Raw genomic sequence first — 20,798 nt, 5'->3', positions numbered from 1 at the left:
GCACATTGAGGCAATACTCTTAAGTGAAATAAATAGGATACACATGAATAAATACCAAATAGTTTCTCTGGTGTGAGAAACTGAAAGTGCAAAGAAGGACTAAAAGGTATAATAGGTAATGTGAAATAGGAAGAAAAGAGGCAAAGGGGCAGAAGTGGGAGGGCTAGGGGAAAGGATAGAAGGGAATGGGATTAATATGAGAAAATGGAAAAATGGGAACAAAATCTTTGTAAATAGAGAGGAATAGAGGGGTTGAAGGGAGAGCTGGGCAAGGGTGAAAAATAAGAACCAAGAGAGACTATGTAAAGGTGCACATTTCCAATGATGAATGTCATTATAATGTATACCTAAAATGTACCAATGATTAGAATGAATAATCGATAATGCAAAATAGGAAGAAAATGTCCAAAGGGCTAGGGGTAGTGAGAGGGGCAGGGGAAAGGAAAGAAGGGAAAGGAAAAATGATGATAAATGGAAATAATGGAAATAAAGTCTTTGTAAATAGGGAAGGGTGGAGGGGGTGAAGGGAGGGCTAGGAATGGGGAAAAAATAAGAACCAAGATGCATTATGTAAAGGTACAATTCCCAATGAGAAATGTAATTGTGTTGTATACCTACAATGTACCAATAAAAGAATTTAACAACAAAAAAAAGAATTTGGACTACAAATAATGAATAGATAGTCTATTGTCTTTGTAACTAAAAGGAAAAAGGTAAGCAAACAGAGGCTGAAACTAAACAAGGTAATTAACTCACATCCCAGGCACAGCACAAGAACAAACTCAATTAATTCATCCTAATCCCAAATAGCCTTCCTGTTTCTAAACTAGTCATCAAATTCTTGAGATTTAACTGTAAGAATAGTCCAAAGTTTCCTTTGTCTCTTACTGCCATAGTTACAATAAACCACCATCGTTTAAGGTAATCTGTGTTGTCTCTCTGATACACAGAGATCCCCGTTTTCTAAACCGTGAGCTTGGTGAGCATGCGCAGTGGCTCCGTTTGGATAAGGACAGTTAAAGCAGGTTCACATCTTTCCATTTCTGTTGACCTCTCCAATGTAGAATTGATATAGTTTTAGTTACTCCCCAATATGTTTCAGCTCTTTACGTGCAATTATATTTCTCCATTTAGTTTTTACTATATATATTTCAATTCTATTTATCAAGTGAATTACTATGATTAGTTATTACTGCCTTTACTTTGGGTTGCTAGGTTAAAGTGATGTATTTTTTGCCGAGGAACCAACTGGTTTTGATTTTCATTCAGTATTGGGAGTGGGAAAGAGTGGTATGAAGGGAATAATGGGAGGAGCAGAGGGCAGGGAGATGAAAGTACTAACAGATGTCTGTAAAGAGTTTGTGAACGAGGATTCATCTGCCTCACTTCCATCCTCCCATGTTTTGAGGGCTTGGGGGAGTAGAATTATGATATTGACAACCATTACTTGCTCACAAGGCTTAGTTCAGGTGCATCCTCGAGGATGGGATCATCTTCTTTAACCTTAGAAAAAGTATTGCTATAGACCTGAATACACTCTGGCATGATAATGAGCATATTTCTAATGAGAGAAGCTCTTTTCTAATTGAAAAACTTGCTAAAATCCTGTAAGGGAAGAAAAGAGGACTTAGTCTACTAAAGAATAATTTGAAGATAAAGTTCATTCAATCAACAAATATTCATTAACATCTGCATGTCAAGATATGAAACATATTGTGCTGTGAATAAAACATAGCCCAGACTCCTGAGGAAAAATATAGTCTCTTAGGAGAGAAAGCTAAGTAAATAAGTAAGTGATTGCTGTAGAGCATGATACATTCTGTAAAAGAAATGTGTACAATATGCTATGAAAGCACAGAATAAATAGTCTTGTGGGAGACGGGAGAGAGGAGCCTGGGATAATCATATTTTGAACTAAAAAGTGGTATAAAAATTCACTAGGCCAACACTTTATTTAGATAAACTGCATGAACAAAGGTATGGAAATACAGAGTTACAAATGGTATTTGGAGACTGAGGAGAGGTTTGCAGTAGCCAGAGTTTTGAGGTGAGAAGGAAAGTCATGGAAGAAAAGCCTAGCCAGGTAGTCATATGCATGAGTGACCTCAAATGGCTTGCTAAGGGCATTGGATTCTTATCTTGCAGCACCAGAAAATCACCCCAAATTTTTAACCAAAGGAGAACATGATCAGACCAATAGTTTTGAAAGCATCCTTGAATGAAAGACAGAGGATGGTAGAATAAAGACCAGGTGGACAAGTGTTGGTAAAAGAGAGAGAAAAGAAGAGACAGGGCAGAAAGGGTCTATACTAAAGAGGGAAGGAGTGGGGGGGGAGAAAGATTTCAAAAATAAAATCAGGTGAAAGACATAGAAGTAGATTTAACCAGAAGGTGATCTTTTTAAATTGAAAGGAAACAAAATTTCAGACTGCAAAAAGACCATGTAGTAATTTCAGCAGTAGAACACAAATCTCACAATTAGAGGATATGGTAGACTAGAACAAGTAAACTTCTTTGCAAAGCTGTCCAATAACTATCCAAACCTGGACATTATCTACCCTTGCTTAATAAGTTGACTAACCAGAAAATCTCTTCAAGCAAATAACAATAGCATCAGAGGCATTAAATACATACCTTACTTATCTCCTTACTTGTCTCCACTGTTAGCACTACTCTTTCATTGAGTTCATCTATACACATTGGTTACCTAAGAACTTGGTAATGCAAACAACCCTCACTCCAGCATCTATCCATTTGTTCATCATTCAATGGTCTTTACTAAGCACTCACTATGTGCTAGGAATTATTCCAGGTCCCCAGGCATCCAATGGTGAACTACACAATATAGATTCCTTCCTTGACTCAGATATCAGTCCAATAGGAGAGAGACTATAAGTAGTGTTTTCAATAAAGCATGTTGGAGTTTAATAAAGGGAAATATGCTTCATATTTCAGATTCTGTAAGTCTGGAATAGGACCTAAGATAGTGCATTTCTTTTTTTGTAATTCTCTTACTTTCCTTCCCCCTCCTCCCTCCTCCTCTACTTCTCCTATCCTCTTTATCAGACTTTTTTTTTTTTTACAAACTTCAAGGGTGGTTTATTTAAGCCAAATAATCTGAGCAAGACACATATACACAATTTTTTAAAAACATGAATACAATAAAATCTCACTATACAATGTAAAATTCTAGCAACATATACAAATACTGAGTGACTACAGTACATGTCAAGGTAAGAAAAGTACATTCTAGGAGAATACAACTGACACCCAAACATTTTTACTTTCAATATGTATTTCAATACATGTTGTTCTGTTTACACCTTTCCCAGTACCAAAAAGAAAACCAGTCACAAGTTGGATTAAATGAGAATTGGTGCAAGAGTTGACCTAAAAGTATTTCAGTAACCACCCAACTCATACTTGGATGTTTTGCAGTTCAGCGACTTCAAGTTCAAAACCAAAGGCAGAGCTAATAACTATTTTCCTGGGCAGAGGCTGGTCATTTGTCTTGGTAGGGGATAACTGAAAAGCTTTCAATGTTCCACATAATGTACTGGTTCTTCATCTCGTTGGACACGGTGTTTCTAATAGCCCTTCTCCTCTCCAGATGACAATGTAGAACCAAGGCAAAGAAGCACAGCTTTATCACTTTCCAAAGCTTTGAGGCCATATTCATATTAAATGAGCTCATATTCTGCTTCTTGCCCCTGGGTGAGGGGAGAAAGGTAAACATAATGGACTTTTAAATCTGCATAAATTCTCTGCTTGGAACACTTTTATCAGCGAATGAATCCACTGCTTAATGCAAAGTGCAAATAGTGAAACATGAACTTAAATACCTGGACTAGACCTGGCACTTACAACAGGATCCATTTAGGTTTACAGCGTTTAATAAAAGATAAATCAGAAATAACAATATCATTAACTGTGCTGGTTCCTAGAATCAAGTAACAGGCCAAGTCAGCATAACTCTATGAAACCTATAGTGGTCACGCTTGCCAATCACTTCTGATTCTATTTCTGTAACTACGGTCAGGGGAAAAATAAAATAAACCACAGTGACTGAAGTCTTAAATGTTTCAAGCAAAGAATAAACATTCAAGAGAAATTTGTCAAAAATTGTTATATACCTTCACATTTTCGGCTGTTATTTGATTGTCTCCAAGGCTGTGTGCTGTGTTTGTGTGTGTGTGTGTGTATGCAAGTATATATATAGTCTGATATAATCAGACATATAAATATACTGCAAAACAAAAAATTTAAAAAATCTCTAATATGAAAAAACAACTAAAAAGTACAAAACTAGAAAAACGATTTGAATCAGGCTCAGCTCTTCTGTAAAGTAAAATATATAAAAATAGTAAAAACTAGATATTTTATTAAAATCATTGGTAGTTCAAGGACAGCACAGTAGCAATATGAATCAAGTGTTAAAATATGCATCATTTCAGAAAATTTGCCTCATCAAAAAAGAAACCAAGCTCCAAGGAAAAGCAATCAGGTCACACAATTACACAAAATATTAAGTTTCTTTGGGAAAATGAAAATTACTGAAAACATTTCTCTTAAAGCTTTACACAGGTACATGACTTGGGAATAAGTATATTTTCGGTGATGAATAAAAACAATAAAGCAACTGGTTTACTCCATTCCCACCTGAAAGGACATAGGTGCGTTAATACATGTGCTTTACACATTCATATACGGTTTAACAGAAGTTTAGCAGCTGTGCTTTTTGTTTCAAGTATCTTGAAACAAAATATGCATTGATTTTTCAATGATTGAAATTGTGCCTCAAAGTTTGAAAAATGAAAAGCAAATGTGAATAAAACCAACAAAATATTGGAGAAGGCCAGGAAGCTGCAGAAATAATTCATTTTTATGCAGTTTCTAGAATACAGTACTAGTATACTTACGGGTGCATCCAAAATGAATACTGTTCATCTTTATTCAAATTTAGTAAATTCTGGCAACAAAATAATCTGGTGGCATTAAGTCAGAAGAAATGACTAGAATCTAATGGGAAATAGCTCTAGTTCCTTACTATTATCTTTTATTTTACTCTTTACTTTTAATTTGATTTTTTTCATATGTACCTGAATCAACTCCACACAAGGAATGTAAACATTATGTACTGCAAACATGTATTAATGAAAAAAAATTTTGAGTACATTTTTTACATCAAGTCTACCAACTAATATTCATGGAAGGAGGGATGTCAAATTTATATATTTTTATCACATAGTGAACTTACGTTGTCTTGCCAGTCTAAAGATGTTTAGATGTGGTTTTTGTACTATAGGCTAATAAATTACATTACATATGACTTCTCATTCACTCCATCTAAAACAAGTTCTGGGCAGGTCATGAACAAATGGTGACTAAGAGTTGCTAGGAGGTATGAATTTCATTTGCTAGGATGCTATCCCATCTATTCTTTAGGTGTGACACAAAGGACTACTCACAACTCTTACGATACACAAAAGACACAAGCACATCGTACTGAAGGATATGCACTGGATTTCTATTTCTTATAATAGTTTTACTGAGGAAAACAAATTAAAATTATTTGACTAAAATAACACATCTTGAGACTCAAGTTTTGTGTGTGTGTGTGTGTGTATGTGTGTGTGTGTGTGTGTGTGTGTGTGTGTAAAAAACCAAAGAGGACAACTCTGGTCACTTCTTTTGGTTTTCAAGGTAATTTATATTACTTCTGAGTAATATAAGCAATATTCCCTTAGAGGGAATCTTCTTTACAGCTTTTCTAAATTTTAAATTGCTTCTCTCCTGTTTCCATATAGAGATGTATACTTAAAGCCATCAGAGGATCTGATTTCAAGAGACTGATAAAGCAAGCATTACCTACAAAAAAAACACTAATATTTTATAAACAAGAATGGACCCAGTCACAAAGGGCCCCAAATAGAATAGGCACGAAGGAGACCAGGTCCTGTACCATGAAGTATTAAAGCTCTTTAAGAGTGCCATCAAGTGACAAGTTGGTCGCCCAGCTTATTATAAGTCACTTTCCTAGCCACCAATCTTCCTAAGACAGAGAAGTGTGTATAATCAAAACAATGTTATATCACCATTTTTTAAAAATCCAGGATGCAATATAGAAATAGAAAAGGGGAAAACATAATAGTACCCACCTTTCACAAAAGGAAAATTTCAAGCCATTAGATATTTCAAGAACAGTACCATGCATTATTGCCCATCAGGCTTATAGAACCAATTTGAGTTCATTAATGTACCTGCAGCATTGGCAATAAATACTCAGTGATTTTCAGTTTCTTTGAAGTGCATTACAGGGATCTTTTTCTGTATTAAAAATAGTGTTTTACAGTAGTAATAAACAAGTTGTTGAAAATTTAACAGGCAAGCAATAACTGTACAACAGTAACACCTTTAAAGCAAGATGTCAAGATAAGTAGTTTTCTGTACTTTGGCCACATTTTCTCAATCACTTCAGTGACAGATATGTAATACATTCTACATATTACTACCACTAATAATTCTTTTAAAAGGCCATGTGCTTTAAATTGATGCTTTGTAAAAAGCAGCAGCATCTTCAAAGGATTTCTTTAAAAACATCATACTCCCCACCCCCTCTTGCTTCTGATACTTCCTGTGTGCCCTGTGGCACTGGTACACCAATTCTTCTGGGGCAGCTGGCTTCCCACCTTTAGGGGTATCATACTGGGCCTGGGCTGAGGAGCAGCTGTCAGTCCTGGAGAGAAGTGTATTGTAAGTTCCCACTAAAGGGGGATGATGGTTCCCTGTAGCTTTGAAAGTGGATGTAGAGGGCAGACCAACTGAGGCTGTGGGGTGCCCTGACATGTCCATGACAATTGGGGTTGCATACTCAGGCCCAGTGATTGGGAGCGGTTCAGCGTAAGCATGATAAACTTCCTGCATTGGAGAGTTGTAAAGATCTAGGTCTGCATAACCCGCTTCTTTTCCTTCTTCTGGTTCAAAGGTAGATCTCTGATGAAGTGTACCCACAATTCCTCCCACAAGTGGTTGTGCATACTCTGCAGAGTCAGTTTGTAGCATTGTGGTGACTTCTCTCGGATTTAAATGATTAACTTCACTACTGCTGTAGCAAACTGGGGTTTCCTCGTGTTCCACTGATTTGGCAGGGAGAAACTGCTTCATTCCTTTCCACCAACCTGCCCGGTCCCAGGTAGGTAAGTCATAGGTGCCTTCAGTTTTTTTCTTTTTGCTTCTCCAATGCCAAGCACATACTAATATTAGGATAAGAGTGGTGAGGACCATGACTAGCACAGGGACAAGAACAGCAGCCAATGCTACATCTTTGGTTACATTTGGAGTTATGGTCGTATTTTTGATATCAGGAGTGACAGTTGTTTGGTCTGTCTGTGCAGGAAATTCATTACTACTGCGCGGTTGTAATGGCTGAGTAAATTTTGGGGCATGACCTTTGGCTACTTTGGGAGGGGCTGTGGTGTTTTTGCAGTCATTGTTCTTCTGAGGAGGTGGAGGTTGAGTAGGTTTTGGAGGACGACCTTTAGGAATAAACTGACATCCGAGCAGTTCCACTTTCATGGCAATTTTCTGCTGCCATTGCATAGGGATCACTCTAATAAAACGTGAAATAATTGGTGGCAAAAAGTTGTTACGCACATCCTGGTGATAATCTTTGTTTCCTTGAAATATCTTGTACGGCTCTGTCCTCCTCTTACTGTACGCAGTCCAATTCCGCCCATCATCACTATACTGAATTCTGTAAGCAGATACGTAATAATTGTGCTCTACCATGGTGGATCCAGTGGTGATAATGCCTGTTATTTTCTTTTCCTTATTCAGATCTATTTGTAACCACTGATTTTTATCAGTGGCCAATGAAGCCCAAGGAGGTCCAGGTTTTTTCAGTCTGGACTTTTCAGGTTTCCAACTGTTCTTCTGCCCTGTGTGGTCAGTCCACTCCAGTACTGATGCTGCTGTTATCTGAGGGTCAGCAATCACACCAGATTCCATTCCCAATGTTCCATAACAACCACTTGTCTTAAATGTAAAAAGACTTGTAGATAAGTATCCCACCACAGATGTGAGGTTGTTGGCCGAAGAACTTTCATAGTATGGGATGCCTTTACTAATTACAACACTGATCTGGCCACCCAACACATCCGACACTACTCCTGCATGTATACCAGCCACGCATAATGGTGAGGAATCTCTATATCCATGGGGAATTGTTCCAGATATCTCAGCAAAAGGAAGGAGACAACCAGGTGGGCAGTACTTACTGAATTCAGGTTCCAAAAAGTTGGATACAGTATCTAAACAAGTAATTAGATCTTGTTTATTTATAACTGAGTATACAGCAAAAAATCCTCGTCCAGAGTTATGGTCTCCACTCATGAACATCACTGTAATTTCATTGTTTTTTGATTCAATTGAATGGTTCACTTTTAACCCCAGACCACAGTATTTACCTATTTCTGTTCTGCCGAGTCCAATTCCATTATAAATTTTCAAGTAACTAAAGTGACAAGAATCAGTATCTTGAATGTCATCGTCACCCAATTTGATGGGAATTCGTTCTCCCATCTTGACACGGATCTCCCATTTGCAAACAGTGCTGTTGGGACAGGTCTTCGGATAGTTTATGGATGCAAAAGTTCCACTTTCAGGGCCTAGTACAGTGTGTCCACATCCATCACCTTTGCAACTCCACCCCACGAGCGTCCTCGAGGTCTGGCCAAGCACGAGTTGTCCCGCACCTCCCCGAGTCTGCAGATCCGCCGAAGAGCTAAGAGACGAGGCGCCCCAGTGCGGGACTTCGGGGGCGGCGCTCTCCACGGGGACCACTCACCTTGCTGGGCCCCGGCGTCCCCGAGCAGCAGGAGCAAGATAAGTAGGAGCAGAAGGAACAATGGCTTGGAGGAGGAGTTGGAGCCGGGAGGGAGGGAGCGGGAGAGGGGGAGCGCGGCCCGGGCATGGGCAGCGGCTGCGGCCCGGACTCGAGGACTCTGCGAGCTGCGCCTGGCTCTCAGCACCGCCCAACTCGCCGTCGCGGCGGCCAGCAGCCCGCCTGCATAGTGCGGGCGGCTGGAGTCCGGCGCGCCCCGGGGCCGCAGCACCCGGCTGGAGAGAGAGCACGCTAGAAAGCGAGGCAGCGCGCGCCTCGCCCCGCGCCGGTACCCCTCCGCCCCTCACCCTGCTTTCACCTCCTCCTCTGTCCCTTCCCTTCGCCCCCCGCCCCGAGACCCCAGGCGGGAGCGCAGGGGAGGGGAGGGAAGGAAGCCAGTGCTCGGGCCGCCGACGGCGGCCGCGGCGGAGCAGAGGAACACGCCGCCGTTCGCGCCGCGCTCCTAGCTCGGACCCCAGCTCGCCGCGCTCGCCTGCGGCTGACTAGCTGGCAGGCAGGCCGGCCGCCCGCTCGCAAGTGCCTTTTTCATACTTATTGATATTATTTGTCTTAGTTCATGTCATGCCATGTAATGTTTACATTAATTTGGGTTATTGGGTTCCTGTACTTAGCACATCTTTATTCCTCTCATTTCCCCTTCCCCTCCACCTAACCCCTTACCCTTGTTCCCTTGGACCACTTCCCTGTTGCAAGAGATCTGTTTCCTTATCATTTTCTATCTGTTGTTCATCATTTTCTTTGTTTGTGTTTTGCCTCTCTCAAATAAGAGATACTATATGGTATTTAAGCTTGTGTGTCTGGTTTATTTCACTCGACATTATATTTTCCAGGTGCATCTATTTTCCTACAAATGTCTCAAATGTGTTATTCTTAATATCCTAATAGCCAAGTAGTATTTCATTATATATAGATTCCACATTTTCTTTATCCAATTGTCTGTTGATGGGTATATAGGCTGCTTCCCTTTAGCTATTGATAGTGAATTTCTAATAATCCCCAAGTAATGATGTTTCTGGGCTAGGAATCATGCTCTAAATGTCATAAACTCACATGGAAGTGTCTCATTCAAAGTTATTTGAGCAGAAATTGAAAAGAGAATAAAACCCTCTGCATTTTCTGCATTTCATGATTTGAAAAATACCAGTGAAGAAAAGAAAAAGACAAAACAAGTACAACATGAACATATTGGCAGAACTCTGATGGGGCTATGCCTATGGCAATAATTCTACACTGAGCGTGGAACAAGCTGGGACAAAAGGACAGTGGGGATGTGAGTATCCTCCCTTGGGACCTCCAGCAGATATGGGGAACTAGAGCTATGTAAACAGGGAACAAAGGTCAGGACAGAGCACTTGCCTCATCATTGATTTTGCCTATAGCCCTGTACAGAGGGATTAATTTTAATAACTGACCCAAAATTAAATTATACTGGTACTTCTAAATAATTTACTATGTACATTTATGCTTAAATTGACTGTCTTATAAATAAGTGTATTTTATCCCATGGGTTCATATCTTCACAACTCACCCTTTAAGTTGTCCTAATAAAACCCCTAGATATTAAAGATGTTCTTCAGGCAAGATGAAAGAAAGAGTACCTGAACTAAGAAAATTCAATTGACCAAGGTCCTGAAACCATGTCCTTCGTCTTTCTAAAGGAAATTAAAAGGCCAAGAGGGGTCTAGGGGTATAGCTCAGTTTGAGAGTGCTTATCTAGCAGGCCCTGGATTCAAACCTCAGCACCGGGAAAGAAAGAAAAGCAAGAAAGCAAAGAGAGAGAAAGAGAGAAAGAAAGAAAGGAAGAAAGGAAGGAAGGAAGGAAGGAAGGAAGGAAGGAAGGAAGGGAGAAAAAAAGAGAGAGAAAGAAGAAAGAAAGAAGAAAGAAAGAAAAGAGAGAAAGAAGAAAGAAAGAAAGAAAGGAAGGAAGGAAGGAAGGAGAGGGACAACTCAAACCTACAGAGGCATAGTGACTACTGGTGACCTCAGAGGCCTCCACAGAGAAATGCACCAGTGGAACATAGAAGTGGACACTGCAGACTGCAGTAGCTGGTGAGTTCTTTGGGTTAAAATGCCCCCACCCGGAGAGGGTGATTGACTCATAGCCATTTTAGAAAGGGGCCAACTGAAGTCAGAGGTCAGAGCAGTTTCAAGTTGGCTCTGTCTAGATGCTCCAACTGTCAGGGTGAGATGTAACCAAATTCAAGCTGACCAGAGGTCAGAGAGCTGAGTTTGAACCAGCAGAAGGCACTCAGAGTGTTGCAGGCTGAAAAATTTGGGTCCTAGCCTCACAGCCAGAAACCAGAAGCAGCCTGAACTTCAGTAGAACTAATCTGCTGGGATTATCCACCACCACCATAATTCTACTGCTGACTTGCTGGGGTCAATCAACACAGATCTGTGCTTTGTCAGCCCCTTCTGTCAACCACCAACAGCAGAGACACAACCTGAAGTGAACATTTTTTTTTTTCTGCTTTTCTTCCTTTCTTTGCTTTTTTATTTATATTTTTTATTTTTGTTCTCTTTTTGTTGATTGTTCATGCTTACATATGAGTGAATACATTGTTTTTAGTTTTGTTGTTGTTGTTGTTGTTTTCTTCTATTGTGGTTTCTATTTCTTCCTTCTACCTTTCACTCCTATCTTGTTCACCAGTTTCCAAAGCTTGTATAATCTTTCCTTTCCTTTAGCTTTGCTTCTAATCCCTTTCTCTTCTTCTATTTCTCTATTTTTTCTCCTAACCACGTTTAAATTTTCTTCCCTGAGGGTAAAATTGCCATATTGGGGTGATATTTACTGTACACAATTTTCTAGTTTGTTTTACAAATCTTGTTCATATGGTTAAAGGCAGCAAATTAATAGTTATAACAGTTTGTCATTTTCTATTGTATGTTTGATGCTATTGGTATTACTGATTATACTACATTAGCCAAGGTGACATGACTGTTCTAATCAGTTGTGCTTCCTTGTATGCCAAGACTGAAATTAACTGAGGATCATAAACAATACTATTGGCCTGTGCCAAAGAATCAGGGGCTAGGCCAAAGAGGCAGCAATTTCTTATCACCAATAAATTGAAGAGGTAGGATCTTACAACAGACTCAAAATAAAAAAGCCAGCTATACCTGAACGACATCTCTGAGAAGTAGTCATTTCCTAAGGGTTCTCAATACTAGCAACAAAGATGCCTACTGTAAACAATTTACAAGCATACGTGCAGGAATTAAACAAAAAATAGAAAATGTGGGGGGCCTTGCCCCCCCGCTAGAACTCTTGAGTGCCTTTTACGGACATATCCGGGCCTGCTGCAAATCTACCCGGCAACAAGGAAGTAGCCCCAGTACCCTCCTCTTGCTCCTCCCCTCTAGCCCTACGGTATATATGTTGTAACAGCTTCTGCAATAAACGAGACTTGATCAGAAACCTGTCTTGTCTCCATCTCTCGTGTCCCCTGTCCCCTCACATCCTCGCTCCCCCTCTAGGGTCTCCGTTGACTTACCCGCGGGCCGGGACAAGTGGCGCCCAACGTGCGGCCAGAGAACGGGGGATCCAGTGAAGGACGCTGCTCAGGGGCCCTAAGATTAAGATTGAGGAACAAAGAGCACACTCGACACGGGAGAGGCTTGCAATTGACGTGGACCTGCCGTCTTTTTGCACCTCGGTAAGTTGAGCAGCGATTATGGGACAGGGCATTAGTCAGCACGAATTGTTTGTGCAAGGTCTCAAGAAGACATTACAGGCACGAGGGGTAAAGGTTACAGTCAAACAGTTGTTAAGATTTTTTGATTATATTAAAGATCTCTGTCCCTGGTTCCCTGCTGAGGGAACCATTGACGAACAGAGATGGAAAAAGGTGGGGGAAGCTCTCCAGGATTATTATGCCACTTGCGGACCCGGGAAGGTCCCTATTGCGGCGTTCTCATATTGGAATTTGATTAATGATATTATTTCTCATAAAGCGAGGGATCCACTGGTGGCGCAGGCTATACAGGCTGGGGAGGTAGCTCTCCGAGATGGTAAGGGGCTGACACCCGCCAGTGATTCTGACGCAGTCTCCCGGGCCAATATGGCGCCGGGGCCCAGGCCCGTTGAGACCACGACTTCTTTGTCAGACAAAGAAGAGGACTTGATGTCCTTTGACAGTGACGACGATCCCGCCCCCGACGGACATGACGTCCCTTCGGACCAACCCCAAACGGCCACGAACCCTGCCAAGCCCTGTAGGGCAGGGCCTCGCCGAACCCCTGCTTCCTTGCTTTCCGCCACCGCCTCTAGGACAGCCCCACCCTCGCGGAAGGTTCCGCCCCTATATCCCTCCCTTCAAGCCTATCGTGGCCCGCCTCCGCCCCCAGATCCGCCCCAAGAGGGCTCCGGGTCGGAGGAGCCCGCGGGGGGAGCATTGTGGGGCGACTCCGGATATCCCCCTCCTTATATCTCTTCAGGCCCCGACACTCCCACTCTGGCATGTCCTGTTGTTGATCCCCAAAAGGAACTCCGGGACAAAATAGAATTTCTAAAAGAACAGATAAGGTTAGAAAAGGAACACCAAGAACTTATTACCCAGCTTGAAGGCTTAAGAACAGGCAAAGCCCATAAAAATGTCCGTAGAGAAGACAAACTTAAGCCACGACCCCCCGTTAGAGGGGCGGCCCCTAGGGTGCCATCCGGGTCGGGAGTATCCCTGAAACTTAAAAATGCGGAAGCCTTTCCCGTAACTAAAACTACTGACGCACAGAGACAGGCGTGAAGACACCACAGTGGTTTTGATTTTAAGGTCATTAAAAAATTTAAAACGGCTGCAGCTCAATATGGGGCCACTGCACCTTACACCATGGCTATTTTAGAATCGGTGGCAGAAAATTGGCTCACCCCAATTGATTGGCAGACTCTGGCCCGCGCCACCCTTACAGGAGGTGATTATTTATTATGGAAATCTAAATATGTTAAAAATTGCCGAGAAACTGCTAGGCGCAATGCTCAGGCGGGGAATGGATGGGTGCTTGACATGCTCCTTGGGGAGGGGGCCTACGCCGCCAACGACCAACAAATACAATTTGATGCGGGGTTATATGCCCAGATTCAGACCGCCGCCACTAGGGCCTGGAAAAAGCTCCCCTCCAAAGGAGACGTGAGTGCCTCCCTCACTAACATTCGGCAGGGCCCAGACGAGCCATTTGCGGACTTTGTCCACCGCCTTCTCACGGCGGCAGGCCGGATTTTTGGGAGCGCGGAGACAGGGACAGATTTTGTTAAACAGCTTGCTTTTGAGAACACCAATGCCGCCTGTCAGGCCGCTATCCGCCCCTATAAAAAGAAAACTGACCTTTCCGGCTACATTCGCCTTTGTTCTGAGATTGGGGCCGCCTACCAACAGGGCCTTGCCATGGCGGCCGCCATGCAAGGCTTCACAGTCAAACAATTTTTGCAACGCCACGTCGGCAATAAGTGTTTCCGGTGTGGGGCCACCGGCCATTTTGCTAGAGAATGCCCGACCACTAAAATGCAGGGCCCCAATGCTCCGCCCCCCGGGCCCTGCCCCCGATGTAATCGGGGGAGGCATTGGGCGAGTGAGTGCCGATCCAAAACTGATGCCCAGGGCCGACCCCTTCCCCCTCTTAAGGATTCGAATTCGGGAAACGGGAAAGGGGGCCAGCCCCAGGCCCCCAACTCCAAACAAATTTACGGGGCGCTCAATTTTGCTCCAATAAACAGCAATCCATTTCAGACCTCATCAGAGCCACAAAAGGAAGTGCCGGATTGGACCTCAGTGCCACCACCCACACAGTATTGACCCCAGAAATGGGAGTCCAGGCCCTCGCCACAGGAGTCTTTGGACCCTTACCTAGAGAGACTTTTGGCCTCGTAATAGGCCGAAGCAGTAGTACCATAAATGGGCTGTTGGTTTACCCAGGAGTGATAGATAATGACTACTCTGGGGAAATTAAAGTTATGGTTTCTTCTCCCAAAGTTATTAATACCATTCAATCAGGCCAAAGATTTGCTCAATTGCTACTCCTTCCCCTTCTCTCTACCTCTAATAAGGCTCTAAACAACGCCCGAGGCAGCCAGGGATTCGGCTCATCTGATGTTTACTGGTCAGAGATACTTTCAGCACAAAAGCCTCTCGTGACCTTGTGGTTAGATGGGAGACAATTTTCTGGGCTGGTTGACACTGGTGCCGATGTAACTATCATAAAGGGAGAGGATTGGCCTCAGGCATGGCCATTAAAAGACACCCTCACCCATCTCGGGGTATAGGTCAGAGTGAAAATCCTAAACAAAGTGCCAAAGATCTGACCTGGAGAGACCAAGATGGTAATCAGGGCACCATTCAACCTTATATCATTTCAGGGTTACCTATTAATCTATGGGGAAGAGACTTACTATCACAAATGGGGATAATTATTTCCAGCCCCAATGAAATTGTCACTATGCAGATGTTTAAAAATGGGTACATTCCAGGAACGGGACTGGGGAAACACCCTACAAACCTTACTCACCCCATTGAGCCTGTCCCTCGGCCCCCTCGGGCAGGGCTAGGCCATTTTCCATAGGGGCCATTGACACTCCTGCGGCCCATGCTGAAAAGATTACCTGGCTCTCAGATGATCCAGTGTGGGTCGATCAGTGGCCCCTCTCTAAGGAGAAATTGTCAGCAGCTCAACAGTTGGTGCAGGAACAGCTTCATGCTGGCCATATTATTCCTAGCCACTCCCCTTGGAATACTCCCATTTTTGTCATTAAAAAACGGTCGGAAAAATGGAGACTCTTACAAGATCTTAGAGCAGTTAATAAAACCATGGTACTCATGGGAGCTTTACAACCTGGTCTCCCTTCGCCGGTAGCCATTCCCCTTGGGTATTACAAGATTATTATTGATTTAAAGGATTGCTTTTTCACCATTCCCTTACATCCTGCTGATCAAAAACGCTTCGCATTTAGCCTTCCAGCGACCAATTTCTGTACCCCAATGCAGCGCTTTCAGTGGCTGGTTCTGCCCCAAGGCATGGCCAATAGTCCCACCCTGTGCCAGTCATTTGTAGCCGCGGCACTCCAATCCACCCGAGACAATTGGCCTCAAATGTATATTATCCATTACATGGATGATATCCTTGTAGCGGGGCAATTAGGAAGTGAGGTTTTAGCTTGTTATGCTGACCTTCGACGGGCACTTGAATCTCATGGCCTCCAGATTGCCCCTGATAAGGTTCAACTAAAAGACCCTTATAACTACCTTGGATTTCAGATGAAGGGACGTCACATTTCCTCCCAAAAGCTTACCTTGCGGCTGGACGGTCTTAAGACTTTAAATGACTTCCAAAAATTGCTAGGAGACATTAATTGGCTTATGCCCTATTTAAAGCTCACTAAACATGACCTGAAGCCTCTCTATGATACCCTACAAGGTGATAACCACCCTACTTCACCTCGACAGCTCACTGCCGAGGGGCGCAAAGCCATCAGTACAGTGGAACAAGCCATTCAAAATCAAACAATTAATTTTATGGATTATAACTCTCCTTTACAGTATATCATCTGCAAAACCTCCCTCTCTCCCACTGCTGTCTTTTGGCAAACCGCTCCCCTTTTGTGGGTTCATCTCCCAGTTTCCCCTAAGCGGGTCTTTTACCCCTATTATGTTGCAGTTGCAGACCTAGTTATCTTGGGCAGAGACCATGGAAAGATGTACTTTGGAAAAGAACCTGATGTCATTATCCAACCCTACCCTAAGGACCAGGTCGATTGGCTTATACAAACCACCGATTCCTGCCCAATTGCTCTTGCTTCTTATTCAGGGTTATTGGACAACCACTATCCTCCCAGCAAACTTATTGACTTTGCCAACAGACATGACTTCATTTTCCCGAAGATCACTTCTTGCTTTCCTCTGCCAGAGGCTCTACCCGTTTTTACAGACGGTTCTTCCACTGGAATGGCTGCCTATGTGTGGGATGATAACATTGTCCAGTTCCAAACCGCCCACTCTTCGGCCCAGTTAACCGAGCTCCAGGCAGTCATAGCGGTCTTTACCGCATTTCCTGCCTGAGCTTTTAATCTCTTTACTGACAGTGCTTACATTGCCCAATCTGTTCCCTTATTAGAAACATGTGGACTGATCAAACTTGCCTCTCAGACTGGTGGTCTTTTCCTCCAATTACAAGATCTAATCAGAAAACGATCCAAATCCTTTTTCATTGGGCACCTTCGAGCCCACTCTAACCTACCCGGCCCACTTGCAGAGGGCAACCGCTTAGCAGACCTAGCCACAAGACCTCAGGCTTTTGCCTATTCAATAAATACTGATGCCCCCAGTCCGATTGACCAAGCACAGAAGGCACACCAATTCCATCATCTTAATGCTCACACGCTTCGCCTTATGTATAAGCTTACTAGAGAACAAGCTAGACAAATTGTTAAGGCCTGCCCTACGTGCACTCTGCACCTTCCTACACCTCATCTGGGAGTTAATCCTCGTGGCTTGATTCCAAATGCCCTATGGCAAATGGACATCACACATTACCCTAAATTTGGAAATCTTAAATATATACATGTCAACATTAATACATATAGTGGATTCATATTTGCCACCCTGCAATCTGGGGAAGCTACTAAACACGTCATTGCTCATCTCCTCACTGCCTTCTCAGTGCTTGGCTGCCCACAACAAATTAAAACAGATAATGGTCCTGGCTATATCAGCTCTGGCTTCTCCAAATTTTACAAACAATTTACAATAACACATATAACGGGAATCCCATATAATCCACAGGGACAAGGCATTATAGAAAGGGCTAATCTCACACTTAAAATTACTTTAGACAAAATAAAAAAGGGGGAATGGTATCCTACTAAGGGGTCTCCTAGAAATCTGATATCACATGCACTATTTATTCTTAACTTCTTAAATTTGGATGCCAAAGGTTTATCTGCAGCCAATCGTTTCTGGCAACCAGAGACGCAACGACAATTTGCCTCGGTGATGTGGAAAGACCCCCTGGACCACTCATGGCACGGGCCGGATCCTGTACTTATCTGGGGCTGAGGATCGGTGTGTATTTACTCCAAGGAAATGAAGTCAGCCAGGTGGCTCCCAGAACGCCTAGTAAAACAAGTTGATAGGTGTGCTGATGATGCCGATGACCTGACGTTGTCCAATCTTAACCAGTTAACAATGGCACCTACAATTACAATCTAATAATCATCAAGAGTATAGTATAATTCAATTTGGCTAGTTATATTTGGGTGCACCCTAATTTTACACACTGTCTTATATGTTTGTCTATTGTCTGTTGTTTGTGTTTGTACAGTTGAGCTCAATATGTTCCTTCCTCTTCAAAGGATATTCGCCTATTGTTAAATTGACTTATAGATAATATTATTAAACTAAAGACATGCTTTTCTTCCCAGGTTGTTAATTGATCAAAGTACCACTGAAATTTATTTTATGAAAGTGACGTGCATTGTTACCCACACGCAACAATCAAATTACAATTAACAGTTATAAAATAAAAAGATATATATTCTTAATTGTTTGTCAAAACGATTATAGATGGGAACTCCCTTTGATGAATATAGAAGTGGCCACCCAGAAAATGATTATTCTGGTCTTAATTCATTAAAGGGACCCCCTAGTAAATTTTATATTATATAATCTTATGGGAGACATATCACAATGAATATTATCTAAATATGTTATAAATTGATTGTATTGGTTGTCCTTGATATTTAAGCACTAAATATGTTGTTACAAAACGTTCATATTGGTTAAGTTCTGAATATGTTATTGTAGCATGTCCACATTGGTTATCTTCAAAAGCTTAATCAGGGTAGCTTAACTCTCTTATTCACAGTCTAGCCTTAAATGAACATTGCTGTTTTTATGCCAACAAATCTGGGATCGTCAGGGGAAAAATTCGCGAACTTCAGGAAGATTTAAACAGATGACGACAAAAATTCACTCAAAATCCCCTCTGGACTGGCCTCAATGGTTTCCTCCCTTATCTCCTCCCTTTGCTGGGACCCTTATTGGGTCTACTCTTGCTCATTTCTTTAGGGCCCGTACTTTATAACAAAATCATGGCCTTTCTTAGAGCCCAGATAGAGGCAATAAAAACAGCGCCCATACAGGTCTACTATAATAGATTGGCAATGGCTGACCAGGACGAATGTCGGACCATCGATTAGGTCCTTGCCGTGGCGAAGTGTTCTCGCCCCACCTGGTGAGTGGGCTGGCAAGCCAATGACGGGCAACTGAGCAAGCGTGCCATGCAATGAGAGAGCCCTCGTGTGCCGCCTAAGACAGGTGCCAGAGCCTTGATTCTCTGGTTAACCGATGACGGGTAAGGTGCACGGTGCAGACACGTGTGTTGCTCTGACCCAAGACAGGCTCAGCCCCCGCAGGCTTGGCTCTCCTGACGCCTTTCTAAAATTATAATTTTAAAGGGAGGACCTGTGGGGGGCCTTGCCCCCCCGCTAGAACTCTTGAGTGCCTTTTACGGACATATCCGGGCCTGCTGCAAATGTACCCGGCAACAAGGAAGTAGCCCCAGTACCCTCCTCTTGCTCCTCCCCTCTAGCCCTACGGTATATATGTTGTAACAGCTTCTGCAATAAACGAGACTTGATCAGAAACCTGTCTTGTCTCCATCTCTCGTGTCCCCTGTCCCCTCTCATCCTCGCTCCCCCTCTAGGGTCTCCGTTGACTTACCCGCGGGCCGGGACAAGAAAATGATAAGAAACAGAAGCAAGATGCCACTTCAGACTTCCAGCTCACCAAAGACAAATCCAAGAAGTAATGAGGTGGGACAGTTTGAAAGCCACCCACTTGGACTCTGAAGTAGTAACAGCAGAAGTAACAAAACAAATGAATGAGGTTCTAGAAAACAATCAAATCAGAAATAATTTCTCAGATAACTTCAGAGATGATGACCGTAATGAAGGGCATTAGTAGTGAATCTAGAGAAGATACAGATTTAAAAATAGAGGAAAAGTTTCAATAAAAGTAGAAGAAAAGGTTCAAAGGGGTAGGGGCAGCAGGAGGGGAAGGGGAGAGATCAGGTTACAGGCTGGAATCTGGAAAGAATCCATATATAGATTGTGTTTAAAACTATAGGAAGAGATGTGGATAGAGACTAGGCTGGAGCTCATCAGTGGGTTGGGAAGGAAGAGCCACTGAGATCAAAGGAGAGAAGGATATGTTTCCAGAAGAACCACATACAACTATGTATAGTACACAGTACTCAATAGTGTGATAAATGACTGTTACTGTTTTAGGTACTTATCATAACATGCTGTGTTTTTCATCCTTTAGAGCATAATCCTACTTATATAAAAGAGTTTACTGTAAAACAATGTGCTGCTATGCCAGTGTAGCCTCATGTATCTCGTGTTTAACTGCATATTTGGATAATATCAAGGGGCCATCACAGATGATTGACGTATACATTTTCAGTTTGCACTTAGAAGTTGGCACTCTGTGTGGTACTTTGTGATACACATGGATGAAATTGTCTAATAACATATTTCTCAGATTATATTTCTATCAAGTTTCACATGACTGTATTGAAATTTAAATCAAAAAAATTTGGCCTATGTGGAGTCTACTAGTTAATTAGAATTTTTTCTCCAGACCACTATTTGTTCAATATTAGTTTTGAATATCTTTCTAAAACAAATCACATCTTCTGATATCTTGTTAATGCTTGAGATTTTTTTTAATTATATGGAAAAATGTTTAAGCACTTTTCTGTTTTCTTTGGTTGAGTGCTATTATATTTGAATATTATTACAGTTTTTTCCCTTGCATTGTTTTTCTTTGAATAATTTTAATTTTTGTATATGTGTTTAGTTAATGATAATAAAGTTATACATTAATAAAAAGAGGAGCTTAGGAAAATGAAG

At 42.2% G+C, this 20,798-nt stretch overlaps 1 protein-coding gene and 1 long non-coding RNA gene across 2 annotated transcripts; one reads left to right on the top strand and one right to left on the bottom strand.

The window, feature by feature from the left end:
* Nucleotides 1-6,562: 6,562 nt before the first annotated feature.
* On the bottom strand, nt 6,563-9,967 carry LOC101704631 (discoidin, CUB and LCCL domain-containing protein 2-like). The gene is given in 6 exon segments (XM_087187890.1): nt 6,563-6,651; nt 6,654-8,693; nt 8,846-9,101; nt 9,103-9,224; nt 9,227-9,344; nt 9,953-9,967. Coding segments are annotated over 6 exon segments (2,625 nt in total). The 3' UTR covers nt 6,563-6,577.
* A 2,174-nt stretch (nt 9,968-12,141) lies between these two features.
* Nucleotides 12,142-19,529, top strand: LOC147824991 (uncharacterized). Its single transcript, XR_015441549.1, has 2 exons — nt 12,142-12,558; nt 17,819-19,529. It is a non-coding gene; the product is annotated as an uncharacterized LOC147824991 (long non-coding RNA).
* Nucleotides 19,530-20,798: the final 1,269 nt, after the last annotated feature.

This window comes from Heterocephalus glaber, unplaced genomic scaffold, assembly GCF_053883595.1.
Source record: "Heterocephalus glaber isolate CG9 unplaced genomic scaffold, H.glaber_assembly_v1.0 deba00001523, whole genome shotgun sequence".
Taxonomy (NCBI): domain Eukaryota; kingdom Metazoa; phylum Chordata; class Mammalia; order Rodentia; family Bathyergidae; genus Heterocephalus; species Heterocephalus glaber.
The sequence above is the reverse complement of the archived record's forward strand: the minus strand, read 5'-3'. Positions and strand labels throughout refer to the sequence as shown.